This window comes from Sturnira hondurensis, unplaced genomic scaffold (genome assembly GCF_014824575.4).
Source record: "Sturnira hondurensis isolate 20B ecotype Veracruz unplaced genomic scaffold, ASM1482457v3 Scaffold0006655, whole genome shotgun sequence".
NCBI classification, from domain to species: domain Eukaryota; kingdom Metazoa; phylum Chordata; class Mammalia; order Chiroptera; family Phyllostomidae; genus Sturnira; species Sturnira hondurensis.
The window spans coordinates 2,283,528-2,300,824 of record NW_028079286.1 but is presented as its reverse complement, the minus strand read 5'-3'; the positions used below and the strand labels follow the sequence as shown (position 1 = coordinate 2,300,824).

The following is a 17,297-nucleotide window of genomic DNA, read 5'->3' as shown; positions in this document are numbered from 1 at the left end:
ATTACTCCTTTAGAGTTTGCCAGAAATTCCATGCTATAAGCAAGCCACTTGGCTTTTCATGATCTTAGATTATTAGCCCTGAGTATTGATGTAATACAGAATTAAATTACTTGCCCCTGTAACTTTTTGGACTTTGGGGGATCTTTTCTGAGCATTTGCCAGAGAATCTACATTATTTTGCTTCCCTGTCCCCACTCTCCAATTTGAGTAAAGAATTTAAGGGATTCCTAGATAAAGGTTACACTTTTCTTTTTCCTGTAACCCCAAGGTAAGAGTGGAATGATTTCAAAGTCATCTCAGAGTTTAGATTACTTCCTAAAGAGCATTATTAAAAAGAGGATTTCTAAAGAGTTCATTGGAACAGTTAGGACTAGCTAGCTTATTTTTTAAACTTTAGGAAGCATTGCAAACTCTTAAAATACGTTTATCTCTTCATTCCTGTTGTTCCTGCCGTAGGCTGGGCATTCTTGTTTTTATTAATACTTAAGTGTAATATTTCCACCACTGTATTATCTCTCCAAAAAATTCATCTTTGCCTTAGTTTTCTAATCAAATGGTGCAACTAAGTAGTTAGCAGGCTGGAAATAGAAAGTACCTCAGTGCTCCTGAGAAAGAGGACTCAGCCAACATACCCCTGCCTGAACTTTGAAATTACAGTCTCTTTATTTCTGCATCCTTGAACATTCTTCTGTTTTGGTGATGGTGGTGGTGGTGGTGGTGGTGGTGGAAGGATCATTTAAGGGGTAAGGATCCCCACACTACTTCATTTGGTTGGGTTAGTTCTTGAGCCAGAGCTAACACTCCAATGCTCTGATGGCAGCTTCCCAGATATCTAGTTATGTTGTATGTACCCTGAATCACCAGAAAGTGATAGTATGAGGATTTAGAAATTGAAATTAAAGAGCTGTGGAGGATTGCTAGGTGGAGCAACCTGAAATTGAAAATAAGAAAGGACTTAGTTTAATTATTCAAGCTATCCAGAGACTTAGAAGAATACATTGGGGGATCCACCCAAAGGAGATACTCTTCCAGAAAGAAGGGGAAATTAAGATGAAGATTGTTGCTTTTAGGCTTTGAAAGTTCTGCCTGTGGTCCGTCCCTCACCAAACCACACTTTTCTGATTAGAAATGGTATGGTTTTTATCCTGTTTGTAAGGCAGTAATGATATTTATGACAAATATGAATAGGTTTGTTATTTATACCAGAGAAAATAAAAATTAGGCTGAAAAGGGATAGGGGCTTGTCAGTAAAGGTTCTCTAAAATTTATGAGTTTCTTAACACTCTCCTCATCTTTCTATGTTTTAGAGATTCTCAATTGGGAGTGCACAGCAGAATCATCTGTGGAGATGGTTACTATGCCCTACTCCAGAAACACTGACTCAGAATTTTCTCATCAGTTGAATTCCAGACAGTACTTCCTTAGGTTTTTGAGATTGTCACTCTCTGGTTAGGAATTCATTTTCTCCCAATGCTAGATTAAAGTTAAACCCTGAAATTTACTTAATTTTTTTTCTATTGTGAAAATGTTTGGTTTATTTATTACTTGTGAAAGTTATCTTTAAGAAATAGAGTCAGTAAGTAGAAGAGAACGGGAAAATAAAGGACAAATGATGGGACTGCAAGTTTATGAAGTTAACATAGCTTCATTTTATAGTTGGTAATTAAAGCTCTATTATATTCTTACAAATATAGCTATGCACAAAACCTCACATGATCCAAAGGCCGTGGATCATGGCCATGTGTTAAAATTAACAGACTACACCTAAACTGGATTGAGCATTGCTTATTCCTAGTTTTTCCTTTGCATTGACATTGAAAAATGATCTTTTCTAAGCTTCCTGCCTATTCAGTTTCTATTATTTTCCAAAGGGAACATATTTTTTTTACTCAGCCATTTTTTTCTGTATACTTTTTCTCTTTCCATTGTTCAAGCTGCTGCATCTAGCAGAATTTATTTGATGAGTTCTATTTTGATGGGCTTGGTTGAATGTGGCTTCTTAATATTTCTTTTAATACAAAATGTGTGTTTGCATTGCTTAATACTAATGTTATTCTGAAGGGAATTAATTTTAATAGTTTTATCTTGAATATGTTTTCTTAACAGCAGAAGAAGAAAACTAAGAATTTCAATCCACCAACACGTAGAAATTGGGAAAGTAATTACTTTGGGATGCCCCTCCAGGATCTGGTTACAGCTGAGAAGCCTATACCACTCTTTGTTGAAAAATGTGTGGAATTTATTGAAGATACAGGTAGGATAGAAGTATCATTGCAAGAGATTTTATTTAAAATTCCACTTTTGCCACGCAGTTTATTATGTTTATGATTCATTAAAGCTAAATTTTGAAAGAGGTGTATGGGTCTCATTATTAGGATCATCTTGAGTATTAACCCTAGATGTAACTAACATCTGATATTTGAAAGACGCTTTGTTTTTGGGCAGTAATGGTTTTGCTGGACTTCTCTTAATGTTAAACTTACCTTATTCTAAAAATTAGAATAAGTTGAATATTAAATTATGTTATTTATTCATAGGTAGTTACGATTTAAATTTATAATTTGGAAGTTTTCAACATTTTAAGTAATACTGTTGATTCTTAATCACTCATTTTACATATGAATTTTTATTTTAAAACTTAGCAGTATTTATGAATGTATGAAAGGTAGTTTGGGATGTTACTTTTTATTTAGCAGCACTAGATTGATGTCTTACGTGGTTTGATTTTTATTTTTAAGGAGTTTGTAGATACCTATTTTTAAAACAAGCCTGCTCTTATGTTTACTTTGACCAGTGTAAACCATTATCTGAGGGTTGGGCTAGTCAGAGTTGGGGAATAAAGGTAGAATATTACCATGTTTATGTGTATTTAAAATGAGTGAGAGTTAATCATGAAACCTTTGTGATTGAATAGACTACAGAATTTAATGGTTTGAAAGCATGAGCTAATTCCATTTAAACATTATTTGTTCCTAATGATCTCCTTTGATAAACAAGCATTATTTAAAAAACAAACTAGGGTATCTATATCCTAACTAAAAAATCAAGCTCATTCAGGGATGTCCAGCTCATGGGCTGCATGTGGCCCAGGATGGCTATGAATACAGCCCAACACAAAATTGTAATTTTACTTAAAACTTTTTCCCCCCTCATTAGTTTTCATATATTTAATGTGTGGCTCAGGACAACTCCTCTTCCACTTTGGCCCAGAGGTCTCCCTGATAGACCTCATCCTTCAGTTGATTGGCAGCTAAGTTCTATACATACTGGGTTGTCTGGTGAGAAGTGCTGACTTTCAGTTTTAATGTAGGGGTGGAATGTGGGACAGTATGTGTTATCTACTAGTATTTTAGTTGGAATAGTCTCTATCTTCCTCTTATTAACACTTCTATTAAGTGTTAATTTATAGAACCCACATTTGAATATGCCTGTATTCATCTGTTTTTCCTTCAACAACATGTGTAACATGCAAATTTACTGTCTATATTTCTGTTCAGTAGAAATGCAGGGGTTCATATAATGTTTGCTTGATTTTTTAAGTTTCAAGAATTTTCATTTTCTCTAGTAATATGATTAGGCCTTATGAATATGGCAGAGCAATTAGAAAACACTTTTGTGATTAGAAAGTAACAAGTAATAATTTAAAACATTGCATACATTTTTTAAAATTAAACATACCTATTTCTTAAATATTTTGATAGTAGTTTAGTGATTTTGTTTGAGGATTTCCATGTGTAAGATAAAAGGAAATTGTAGTTCAATTCTTAGCACAATTTGAATTACTTCAGTCAACTGATAATTTATATAATGAAGTGCTTTGATAGAAGCATACTGAGGTAGCATAAGACCACAAGAATAGGTACATAGAAGAATAAAGCTAGTTCTTTTGTTGTTGTATGTTGTTTGATTTTATTACTTATTAATGCTAATCAGTTTAATCAAAAATTCCCACTTAAGAGTTCATTATTGAATTCTCAATGTAGATTGTAGCACAGCCATCTTCTGTTTAAGGTTCAACTTAAATGCAAATATGTATTAAATACCTATTAATTAAAAATTGTACATTATTGTTTATAAATCCTTAGACATAGTGGTATAAATGAGCAGTACTTTCATTATAATCAACACTCCTATTTACAGAAGTAAACTTTTTAAAACAACCCCTAAGAAAATATAGTAGATTTAAAAATCAACTTTTTGATATAATTTACATATAATAAAATTTGCCAATTTTAATTGTACAGTTTGAGTTTTGATAACTCTGTGGTCATAGTCGCATAAGTACCACAACAGTCAAGATACTTAAGACATTTTCATCACCCCAGAAAGCATGCAGTGTTTCATCAGTAAGTATTATGGTAACTGTTTGAGTTTTGTAGACATTCTTTATGAGGTTGACAAGTACTATTCTATTCCTGATTTGCTGCATTTTTATCTAAAATTGGTGTTGATTTTGTTGTGTGATTTTTGTGTATCTCTTGAGGTGATCATATATAATTCTTTTAAAGTCTGTTTTTATGGTGATATATTAATTGATCTTCAGATGCTATTATCCAGTCTTGCATCCCTGGGATAAACGCATTTGGTCATAATGTTTTCTTCTTTTTCTGTTTTCTGAATTCAGTTTGCTAAAATGTTGTGAAGGATTTCTGCATCCTGAGGCATACTGGTCTGTAGTTTTCTTGGAATGTGTTTAACTGGTTTGGGTATCACAGTGAGGCTGGTATTATAGACTATTTTCTGGAAAACTGCATAGATTGCTAATATTACTTCCTTTAATGTTGGTAGAATTCACCAGTGAAACTATTTGGACCTGGCATTTCATTTGTGAGGAGGTTTTTACCTATGGACTAAATTCTTTTAATAGGTGCAAGGTGGTATAGATTTTTAAATTTCTTTTTGAATAAGCATTGGTTCTTTTCCTCTTTCCAGTATTTTATCCCTTTCAGCCAAGTTGGCCTAAGGTGGTTGTATTCATTTCTTTCTTTCTTTTTTATTGAATTTATTAGGGGTGACACTGGTTTAAAAAGTTTTGCAGATTTCAAGTGCACAGCTTGACCACACATCATCTGTATGCTGTATTGTGTGTTCACGACCCAAGTCAAGTCTCCTTCCATTACCATTTATCCCCCCTTGTACTCTTCTCCACCTACCCCGAGGTCTCTTCCACCTTGCATTCACCACACTGTTGTCCGTGTGACATACAGTTGTTTTATAAAATTTATTATTTTAATGCTTGTAGCACCTGTAGTGGTGTCTTCTCTTTTGTTCTGTCTTTTTCCCCCCTCTTGTTAGAAGTTTGTCAGTTTTATTTGTCTTTTAAAAGAACCAACTTTATGTTTTTTTCTCTCTTCTGTCCATTTTTTATTTCATTGACTTCTATTTTTTATTTCCTTTCTGTTTTCATTTGGTTTCTTTGTAGTTTCTTAAGAGTCCTAGATTAATGATTTAAGTCGGTCTTTTCTACTGCAGTATTTAAAATTTGCTGTATGCATTGTTTTAGTTGCATGCCACAGATTTTGATGTGTTTCGTTTCCACTCAGATCAGAATACTTTGTAATTTCCCTTTTGATTTTTTTAAAATTTAAAGCATTGATTGTTATATGTTTTATTTCTAAATACTTTTTAGATTCCTTTTCTGTTATTCATTTCTAGTTTAATTCTATTGTGGTTGATAAACAGTTTGATTTCAATGTAAGTTTATGAGATTTGTTTTGTAGCCCAAAATATCCATTTTGAAGAGTGTTCCATGGGACCTTGAATGGAATGTTTATTAGGCTGTTGGGCAAAGGGTTTTATAAATGTCAGGTCAAGTTCTTAGAGTGTTGGTCAAGTCTTACATATCCTTACTGATTTTCTTGATTTGGTTTTTTGTTTTGTTACCATTGAAATCTGCAGTCTTGATTGTAGATTTGTCTCTTTGAAACTGAAAGGCGTTTCAGTTCTGTTAGATTTTGCTTCATGTATTTTGAAATTCTTTTAGTTGCATTTACAATTACGTCTTTATGAACTGACTTATCATTATGAAGCATTCTTTTTATGCTTTCTAATATTCTTTGTTCTGAAGTCTACTTTGTCTAATATTAATATAGCCAATAGTACTTTTAGTAGTGTTCATGAGAAATATCTTTTTACTTTCAGCCTTTCTGTATCTTTATATTCAATATAGTTTCTTATAGACACCATTTCATTGGGTTTTGCAATCCATTTATTTTTGTTGGAATATTTATTAGGTCATTGGTATTTAATGTTAATTATCAGTATAATTGGTTTTAAATTTCCCATCTTGTTTTTATTTTGTATTTGTCACATGTGGACATAAATTCTATTCTAATTCTAATATCAAGTTATTACATATCTTTCAGGTTTTTAGTGGTGCTCTAGCTTTTGAAATATGCATCTTCAATTATAGTTCATCTTCGACTATTATAACACCATAATTTGTAGTTTAAGAACCTTATAATGGTATATTTAACCCTCCTATCCCTTGTTCTATTGTTGTACATTTTAATTCTACAGTGTTTTAAATATCATAGTACATGTTTGTAATTTTTGCTTTAAACAGATAATTATCCTCATTTTTGAAAGATACTTTTTTAGGTTATAAGTCTTTTATGTAACAACTTTATTAAAATATAATTTACATACTGTACAATTCATCTATTTAAAGTACACAGTCCAGTGGTGTTTTGGTATATTCCCAGTGTATGTAACCATCAACAGTCAATTTTAGAGCATTTTCATCCTCCCTGAAAGAAACTTGATACTCATTAAGTAGTCACCTCTTGTTCCTCCGACCCACTCACCCTTAACTTTTCTGACTGTAGATTTACGTGTTCTGGTCTTTTTTTTTAAATATATTTTATTGACTATACCATTACAGTTGTTCTATTCCCCCCCTTCATTCCCCTCCACCCGCACAACCCCTCCGCCACCATTCTCCCCCCCTTAGTTTATAACCACGTGTCTCAAGTTCTTTGGATTCTATATTTCCCCCACTATTCCCGCCCTCCCCCCTATCTATTTTCTACCTACTGTCTATGCTATTTTCTGTACCTTCTCCCCCCTTCTCCCCCTCCCACCCCCCTGTTTCTAACCCTCCATGTGTTCTTCATTTCCATGGTTCCACTCCTGATCTAGCTGTCCTCTTGGTTTGCTTTTGTTTTAGGTGTGGTTGTTAATAACTGTGTGTTTGCTGTCATTTCACTGTTCATATTTTTCATCTTCTTTTTCTTAGATAAGTCCCTTTAGCATTTCATATAATAAGGGCTTGGTGATGATGAACTCCTTGAACTTGACATTACCCGAGAAGCACTTTATCTGTCCTTCCATTCTAAATGAAAGTTTTGTTGGATAAAGCAATCTTGGCTGTAGGTCTTTGGATTTCATGACTTGGAATACTTCTTTCCTGCCCCTTCTTGCCTGTAAGGTCTCTTTTGAGAAATCTGCTGACAGTCTGATGGATACTCCTTTGTAGGTGACTGTCCCCTTGTCCCTTGATGCTTCTAGGATTCTCTCCTTCATTTTGGTCTTGGCTAATGTAATTATGATGTGCCTTGGTGTGTTCCTTCTTGGGTCCAACTTCTTTGGCACTCTCTGAGCTTCCTGGACTTCCTGGAAGTCTATTTCCTTTGCCAGACTGGGGAAGTTCTCCTTTATTATTTGTTCAAATGAATTTTCCGCTTGTTGCTGTTCCTCTTCCCCCTCTGGTACCCATATAATTTGGATGTTGTAACATTTAAAGATATCCTGAAGGTTCCTAAGCCTCTCCTCATTTTTTTTTTTTTGAATTCTTGTTTCTTCATTTTCTGTTTGGTTGTTTTTTTTTTTTTTTTCCTTCTGGTCCACTCCCTTGATTTGAGTCCCAGTTTCCTTTTCATCACTATTGGCTCCCTGTGCATTTTTCTTCATTTCACTTAGTGTAGCCTTCATTTGTTCATCTAATTTGCAACCGAAGTCAGGCATTTCTGTGAGGATCCTGATCACCAATGTTTTGAACTGTGCATCTGATAGGTTGGCTATCTCTTGCTCACTTAGATGTCTTTGGAATCTATTGAGGCATTCCTATGTTAGAGAGTTTTTAAATTTTTTTCTTCATTTTACAGTTTTTCATTTTCAGGCTTTTTACATTTTTTTAAGTCAGTGTACCTCCTGATGATAATCTTATTTTGCTTTTCCAATTTGTAACTTCTAATATGCTAAATCAGGAGACTCTAACAGAGTTGGTTTAAATTGTGTTTTGGATTAGGTTAAATAGAATTGAGAAAAACAGGGAGTGTTGTTCCCCTAAATGAAACAATGTATTTTAGGGCAAGGGCTTTGTGACACATTTTTTTTTAAAGATTTTATTTATTTATTTATCTTTAGAGGGCAAGGAGAGAGAGAGAGAGAGAAACATCAATGTATGGTTGCCTTTCGTGTGTCCCCTGCTGGGAGTTGGCCTGCAGGGAACTGGCCTGCAACCCAGGCATGTGCCCTGACTGGGAATCGAACCGTAATCCTCTGGTTCGCAGGCCTGTGCTCAATCCACTGAGCTACACCAGCCAGGGCACACATTTTTTTGGCTATTTGTTGATCTTTTTGTTTCTCTTTTTTTCAGTTAATAGATTAGATGATCAGATGACCAAGTTATAAATGGGTGAGGCATTCTTTCACCTCTCTTTGCCAGAATTTATATTTGTGTGTAAATGTAGTTAATCTGGAATGCCCCTGCTATTACAAATGAATTGTAATGAAATAGAGACTGCCCTGACCAGTGTTGGCTCAGTTGGTTGAGTGTCGTACAGCAAAGCGAAAGGTTGACTTGATTGTGGGTCAGAGCACATGCCTGGGTTATGAGTTCAGTCCCACTCAGGGTATGTTTAAGAGGCAACTAATTAATGTTTCTCACATCGATGTTTCTCTCCTTCTCTTTCTCCCTCCCTTCTCTGCTCCCTAAAAATAAACTAATAAAGTATTTTAAAAAGATACAAAGACTGTTTCTAAAGAAAAAGACTGTCTCTAAATATAACAGACGTTATATTTCTGATATGAGTTAGGTCTAATGCCAGTGAGATTCTTTAAGTAAGAATTGTGTGTTGCTACAACACACTAATGATGATGGAATAATTGAGGTGGGGTAGGTGAATTAATCTTTGTTTTATTCCAAGGTCAATATAATTTTTTTAAAATAAAGCTTTTTAATTTAAACTTCATCATTTCCACTTGTTGTTTTAAAGAACTTCCTGTATTCGTACATCTATTTTTATGTTTACTCCTTTGCATACCTCCTCAACTCCTACCATGTTTTTCACTTGGCAAAACCTCAACTTTGGTTAAACTAACTCCCTGCTTACTTTGTGGTTGGACCAGAAAGTGGATTATGGTTGTAGAAAAACATAAACCATGCATTTCACTTTAAATATATGACCACAAATCTGAACAGTCATCCCATAGTTCCCTAGTCAGTTTGTTCTCTTGCTTTCATAAAGGATTATTTTATTTTTTATTTTGTTAAATTTTAAGATTTCGAACCTTCAGAAATGTGGCAAGAGTAGTATGATTAAGCCTTCCATCTAGATTCAACAGTTACTTACTTTTGCCCACATTTCTTCAATTTTTTTCCTCAATTGTTTTAGAGTAAGTTATAAATAACATGACACTTGACTCCTAAGTCTCACATCTCCTAAGAACAAGGACATTTCTAGCACATAATAAAATACAAATATCACCTTCGGGAAATTCACTTTAATAAAATCATATTATTTAATATTCTATCAAGCCCTGGCTGGTGTAGCTCAGTGGATTGAGCATGGGCCTGCGAACCAGACAATTGCAATTCAATTCCCAGTCAGGGCACATTGCCTGGGTTGCAGGCCAGTTCCCAGCAGGGGACACACCAGAGGCAACCATACATTGATATTTCTCTCCCTCTCTCCTACCCGTCCCCTCTAAAGATGAATAAATTTTTTAAAAATCTAAAAAAAAATTCTATCTATATTCAGATTCCCTCCATTGTCCTAGTAATGTCCTCTTAAAGCTTTTGTTCTTTCAATTCAGGATCTAGTCAAGAATTATAATTTATATTTTGTGTTATATCTCTTTAGTTTTCTTTAATTTAGATTAATCTCCTAACCTTTTGTGTTTGTTTCCAAGAATTTAAGCTGTAGCCCTGGCTGGTGTAGCTCAGTGTATTGCGTGCAGGCTGGGAAGCAAAGGGTGTAGCCAGTTGGATTCCCAGTCAGGGCACTGCCTGGGTTGCAGGCCAGGTCCCCAGTAGGAGGCACAAGAGAGGCAACCACACATTGATGTTTCTCTCCCTCTCTTTCTCCTTCCCTTCCCCTCTCTCTAAAAATATCAATAAAAATTTTTTTAAAAAGAATTTAACTCTTTTTGTTTCTGAATATTCTTAAATTTTTATCATCTAATTCCTAGTCAACTCCAGTTAAACATTTCTATATGGAATGTATCCTTCTTAATACATCACAGGATGCATTAGAGGACAAATGATGTCATTTCTTAAAGGACTTTTTCATTGCTTTTGAAACTGGGCTTTTAATAACCCTAATAGTGCCATTCAGGTATGTGCTAAAAGTTTGTATCATTGACATCTTAAGATATTTTCATGATTCAAGCGTGACCTGTTTATTCTTGATCTAGAGAAGAAGAATTATATATTAGCCCTTAAAGCACTTCTTTAGATTTAGTATGCCTGTCTGGAAGACATTTCTTAATGTTTTCTGGTATATTAATATTACTAGTTATGGTTTCTAGCTTTGAAGTATGTTTTTATCTGTCACAAGAACATTGCCTTCTTGAAGTAGTTGGTCATTGAGTCTTAGCTAATGCTTTTTTTATATCACAGCCTTTCAACTATAACTTTCATGAGATTGGGTGCCCCTTCTGCCTAAAACAGTCTATAATTAAATTCTTACTTAACAAATGTTTAAAAAACAAACTCCTTTTTTAAAATTTTCCTGAAGATATGTTTATTAATTTGAGAGAGAAAGAGAAACATTGATTGCTTGCCTTCCGGAGTATGTGTCCCAACCAAGGATTAAACCTGCAGTCTAGGTATGTGCCCTGAGAAGGAATCGAACCTGCTGCAACCTACTATGAGCCACCCAGACAGGGCTAATTACAGGTGATTTTTGGTAATGGTTTTTTTTTTTTTAAAGGAGAACTATTTCATTGTAGCAGGGGAAAGAATTACAGATATTCTGTCCCTTAAAAAATAGAACTGAAAAATCACTTGAGGTTTCATGATCAAGAGATAAGTTTTTCTTTTTCTATATAGTTATGCCACATGTAATGTACATTTAAAAATATACAGCTTTTTCAAAGGGAAAATTGAACATGGTTTTGTAATATTCATTTATTTATTTGGAGTGGAAGGGAGGGAGAAAGAGAGGGAGAGAATCATTGATGTGAAAGAGAAACATCAACTGGTTGCCTCTCATATGCACCCCAACCAAAGATCTAATCCACAATGTGGGCGTGTGCCCTAACCAAGAATCAAACAGGCAACCTTTTCTTTTGCAGGACAACACCCAACCAACTGAGCAACACTGGTCAGGACAGGCTTTGTAAGATTTTTAATACATGAATAAATTCATTTTATGAGATAAGACACTTATCTTTGGAATTACTTTTTATGATTTATCATCATGTTCTACCATCTTGATAATCATAATTTATTCAGTAATCCCCTGTATCTGAACCTAAGTTACCTTTATATGCTTATGTTTTTATTTTCTAGAGAAACTGTCCAAAAATGAAATGCCCCACCTCAGTGAGATCATGCTCAGAAAGAAAACTGTTCACCATAAAACAAATGGGGAGGCATTTCAAAAATATATCTCTAATGAATTAAATAGAATAAACTAATATTTCTAGTTTGCTCAGTGTAAAATCTTTAGCAAGTCACTTTACTTTTCTAAGCTTGTTTTATCTTTAAATAAGGCCTCTTGCCAATTATTTTGAAGATGGGATGAAGACAATGCGTAGCATGTATACTTTATTAACTTTTAATCATATGTAAAGAAAGTAATAAGATGAAAGATTGGAAAGCTATTGTGGCTTTTTCTTAAATATTTACTGCCTAGAAAGTAGTGACATGTTTTAATTCAGTAAATTCAAGTTTTAAATACATACATCTCTCCGGTTGAATTTTAAAATACTGTTTTTAATTCATTGAGAAAACAGACTGTTGCCTTTAGCTTTATTATTCCTGTAATAGTCTTGTGCCTAAACCGTCATTGCTAAAAGATTTGTGCCTTGTTGATGTTATTATCCTTATAAACTTGATATGTAGATATATAGCTATATGTCGGTCTTTAGAGCAATTTTATGTTTACAACAAAATGAAGAGGAGAGTACAGAGATTTCTCATATATTCCCTGCTGCCATACATGAACCCTCCCTGTACCTTGTTGCCATCATCACTCACTGCAGTGGTACATTTTTTTATCCAAGGATAAATTTGACCCATCATAATCACTTGAAGTCCATAGTGTATATATTAGACTTTACTCTTGTTGCTATACATTCTGTGGGTTTGGAGGAATGTAAAATGACATTTATCCATCATTGTAATAACATACAGAGCATTTTCACTGCCCTAAGAATTCTCTGCTTGTCTATTCATATGTCTCTTTTTCCTCCACCCCCGGCAACCATCAATTTGTTTTTCTTCATAGTTTTGCCTTTTCCAGAGTATCACATAATTATAATCATAGTGCATATTGCCTGTTTATTTGCCTGCTCATCTGTTTATCTTGGTAAATGTGTCTGTTAAGGTCTTTCTCCCATTTTGTAATGGACTTGTTCATTCACTCTCTGTATTTCCTGTCCTATATCACACATTTATATTCAAATATACAACACAGTGTAAGCATTTTGTTAAGAAACATATCCTGTTCCAAATCAAAACACACCATACTATGTCTCCATATGTTCATATATTTTTTTGCATCAACTAAGTACACTTTTAACTTCATTTCAACAAGTTAGAGCCATCTCATTTAATGTTGATTTCATTCATACATACTTGGTTTCTCTTTGATTTTGGATTTAGGTCATCACATCTGTGAGAATGATTCCCAGATCTTTCTATCACACCCCACTATTTTCTTTTATTCTTGACTACCTACTGTTTGGATGTAGTATCTTGGACTTAATGCAAAATCCAGTTCATATTCTCCCAAGCCACTTCCTTTTCTTGATTTTTTTCTAATAATGCCAATGTCTTTTTCTCAATTAAACAAGCAAAGGTATTTCATTCATGTGACTTCTCTTTTATCCTTTATGCCCACATACCATTAATTGAGGACTTTTGCCCTTTCTTAGCAGTATTTTTCCTTGTGCATGTTTTTCAGTGTCATTGCCACATTAAGATTTGTTATGTCACCTTTCTCTTGTTAGTGCTTCTGATCCCATTGTCTTCCTACCCCCAGATGTCTCTCCTACTTAAAAAATACTGAGTGCTTAGGGGAAAAAATAGATCTGAATTTCATAGTCTAGAGATTAAGGCTTTTAAATCTGTTATTTTGGTTCAAGAAATCAAATACAAAAATATATGCTTAATTGGAATGAAGGCTATCCTGTGGAAGCCAAAAGCATGTAATTCGAGAAGACTAGAACTCAGGTAGTATTGTCATCTCTATAATTGTTTCTCATTTTCTCCATCTAGACTCATCTGTTCACAGAGGGAAGATTTATGTCTTGGTTTTAACCACTTCCTGAGCCATAACCAGGTGTCTTTGAATCCCAACTCCAAATTTTCAAATAGTAATCAATTTAATTGTTTTGATAACTGGTTAATGTGAAATATGTTTTAGTGTTTTTAAATGCATATTTCATTATGTAGTTTTCTTGGAATAAGACATTGTACCACCATTTACCCATATACCTTGTTTACTGGTCCTTAAATTTGTATCAGGTTAATAAGAATGTACATACAGTTTTGTAGCAACTAGCCTGAATAAGCTTGTATAATACCACTGCTTGATATTTTTCCCCCACATGTGCTTTTACTTTTTTATTGTAGTAAAAATTACATAATATATAATTAACCATTTTTAAGTGTACAATTCACTGACGTGTAGGATGTTAATGTTGTATAATCATCACCTCTTTTTAATTCCAACATACTCCAAAAGAAAAATCATGTACCAGCTACACAATCACCCCTCATTCACTTATTCCACAGCCCTTGGCAATCACCAGTCTGTTTTCTGAGTTTGTAGACTTGCCTATTCTGGTTATCTCATATAGCTGAAATCAGAATGTCTGTCCTTTTATGTCTGGCTCTTTTATTAAGTGTGATGTTCCATCAGTACTTAATTCCTTTTTATCACTGAGTAATATTTTATTTTATGGGTATACCACATTTTATTTATCCATTGATGGATGTTTGGCTATTTATACTTTTTGTTTGGCTAATGTGATGTGAGTACCTGTATGAGTTCTTGAAGTTACATGCCTAGGAGTATGTTTAACTTTTTGAGGAAGGGGCTGTATCATTTTACATTCTTACCAGCAGTGTATTAATATGAGAGTCTTATTTCTCCACATCCTTATCAATACTTATTTTCCATTTTTTAAAATTATAGCTATCATTAGGGATTTTGGAGTGAAATACCTCATTGTGGTTTTGGTTTGCATATCCCTAATGACTAATGATGTTGAACATCTTTTTGTGTGCTTATTTGCCATTTGTATCTCATCTTTGGAGAAATTATTTTCATTTCTTTTGCAGATTTTTACTTTATATTGTTTGTTTTTTGCTTGGTTTTGAGAGTTCATTATATATTCTAGGTACTAGATGTGAATGATTTGCAAATATTTTCTCCTATTTTATAGGTTATCTCTTTTATAATGTCTTTTGATGAACTAACATTTTAGATTTTGATGAAGTCCAATTTATTTTTATTTTCTTTATGTATTGGTGCCATATCTAAGAATCCATCACCAAATCTCAAGTCATGAAAATTTTACCCCTATGTTTTGTCCTAAGAGTTTGATAGTGTTAGCTCTTAAAATGAAAGTAATAAGCAGTTAGGGATAATTATACTTAATTCCTTTACATTTTGGATTCTTTTTATTTTTTTTCTTGCCTCATTATTCTCCTAGATTTTCAGTACAATGTATATTTAGAAGTGGCAAAAGCAAGCAGTCTTTTCTTGTGATTCTCTCTTCTGTTTTCCTACTTGATATTTTACTTCTTATTCATTCTGATTTTTATCATTTTTCTTGTTCTGCTAGCTTTGACTTAGTCTGCTCTTCTTTTCCTATTTCCTTACAGTTAACCTAACTTGTCCTGACTGCTGTTTTTGCTGCATTTCTTAGGTTTTGGTATATCGTGTCTCCTGTTAATCTGAAAGTATTTTCTAATTTTACTTATCGTTTCTCCTTTGGATGATATATTGAGTATTTTAAGAGTATGTTTAATTTCCATATATTTGTATGGTTTCAAAACCTTAAAATTTTTTTAACTTGTTTTGTGACCTATTATCTAGTCTGCCCTGGAGAATGTCCCATGTGCATTTGAGAGGCATGTATATTGTGTTGGTATTGAGTGGGAGTGTTATTTTTATTTGGCTAAGTTGATTTATAGTATTAAGTTTTCTATTTTCTTGGTGATCTTTTGCCTAGTTCTATTCGTTACTGAAAAATAAGAGATTAAAGTCTCTAACTTGTGTACTTGAACTTTTTCTCCTTCAGTTGTCAATTTTTTGTTCCATGTATTTTGGTACCCACCCTTTTATCATTGTATAATGTCCTGAGTGTCTCTTATAACAATTATTGTCATGGTCTTTTTTGTCCCTGAAATTATAATAGCCACCTAGCTATTATATGGTTACTGTTGGCATCAAATGTGTTTTCCCATTATTTTACATTCAACATATAATGTCTGGCACAAAAACAGCCCTTTTTTATTATAGAATCTTTTATTACAAAATCATAAGCATGTGATTCTGTGAGATAACAATATCACATTCAAGCATACCATATGACATTTCAAGTGAAATGTTTAAATTGCTGTCCATCTTATGTGAGATGGGCACCTTACCAATCACACTCAAGCAAGCCTTATTTCTGCAAGACCCTGGGTTTGTGTCATTGGATCATAGCGACTGTCTTGTAGATTTCACATGGTTGGGTTATGGTTTTTTTAAAAATCTATTTACTTTGAAAGTAATTTCTGAGAACTTAGTTTTGCCATTTTCCTATCTGTTTTATATGTTAAACCTTTTGTTCCTCTATTCCCGCATTACAGCTTTCTTTTGTGATTTTTTTCCTAATGTACCCTTTTAATTTCCTTCTTTTTTTTCCGTATGTTTTAAATTTATTTTCTTAGTCATTATCTGGATATTACAATTACCATTTAAATGTTATAGCAGTCAGACTTTAATTAAAAACAACTTTTTTTAGCCCTGGCTGGTGTAGCTCAGTGGATTGAGCACAGGCCTATGAACCAAAGGATCGTGGTTCAGTTCCCAGTCAGGGCACGTGCCTGGGGTTCAGGCCAATTCCCAGCAGGAGACGCATAAGAAGCAACCGTACATTGATATTTCTCTCCCTCCCTTCTTCCCCTCTTCTAAAGATAAATAAAGAAAAAAATAAGTGAAAAAAACCCAACAACTTTGAATAGTACATACATGAACCTCCTGCTTCTTTAAGCTGTTCCCAATCCCTTCGTATTGCTATTGTCACAAATTACATTTTTATACATTTATGCACACATTAGGGCACACATATATAGGTGTAATGAGTATATGCCATGGGAATAGTGGATATAATTTCATATATAATTTGCACAAAAACATTGGGTGTGCATTTATGAGAGCACTTGGTTGTGGCAAAATACAGCATCATCTGGTCACTGGAAGCCTGGGCTGAGAGAGACCTGGTGTGGTCCTGGGACTCCTCACTTCTGAGATATCCCTCCCGAAATTTTATCCTCCACACGTGGATGTAGGAGCATTCCATGTCTGCATTTCTCCTATCGGTCTGGATGGATGTGGTTTCTTTATTTCTGTAGTTGTCAGACTTCCATCAAACTCAGTTTCTGATGTTTCTGAGTGATGGTTATTCTGTATTCTAGATGTAATTTTGATGTGGTTGGTTGACATGGTGAGCCATGTCTGCCTATGCTGGCATCTTGACTAAAAGTTCTCAACACCTTTAATTTAGAAGAGTTCCTGAACATTTGTCTTTCTTGACTTTGAGATTGTAATCATACTTGTAGCTACTAAGTTTAGTCTCCATTGATTTTTTTTTTATCTTTACCATTTCTTCTGTGTTTATTGGTTGGC

The 17,297-nt window shown here is 33.9% G+C and overlaps 1 protein-coding gene across 3 annotated transcripts in view; it reads left to right on the top strand.

Moving 5' to 3' along the window:
• The window catches only part of ARHGAP5 (Rho GTPase activating protein 5), a 68,486-nt gene that overhangs the window by 38,184 nt on the left and 13,005 nt on the right, over nt 1–17,297 (top strand). For 2 of the 3 annotated variants that reach the window (XM_037050261.1, XM_037050260.1), the window contains exon 3: nt 2,107–2,254. In XM_037050261.1, coding sequence (XP_036906156.1) covers nt 2,107–2,254 — 148 coding nt within the window. The remainder of the gene's footprint in view (nt 1–2,106; nt 2,255–17,297) is intronic. The other variant, XM_037050262.1, reaches the window with a different exon arrangement.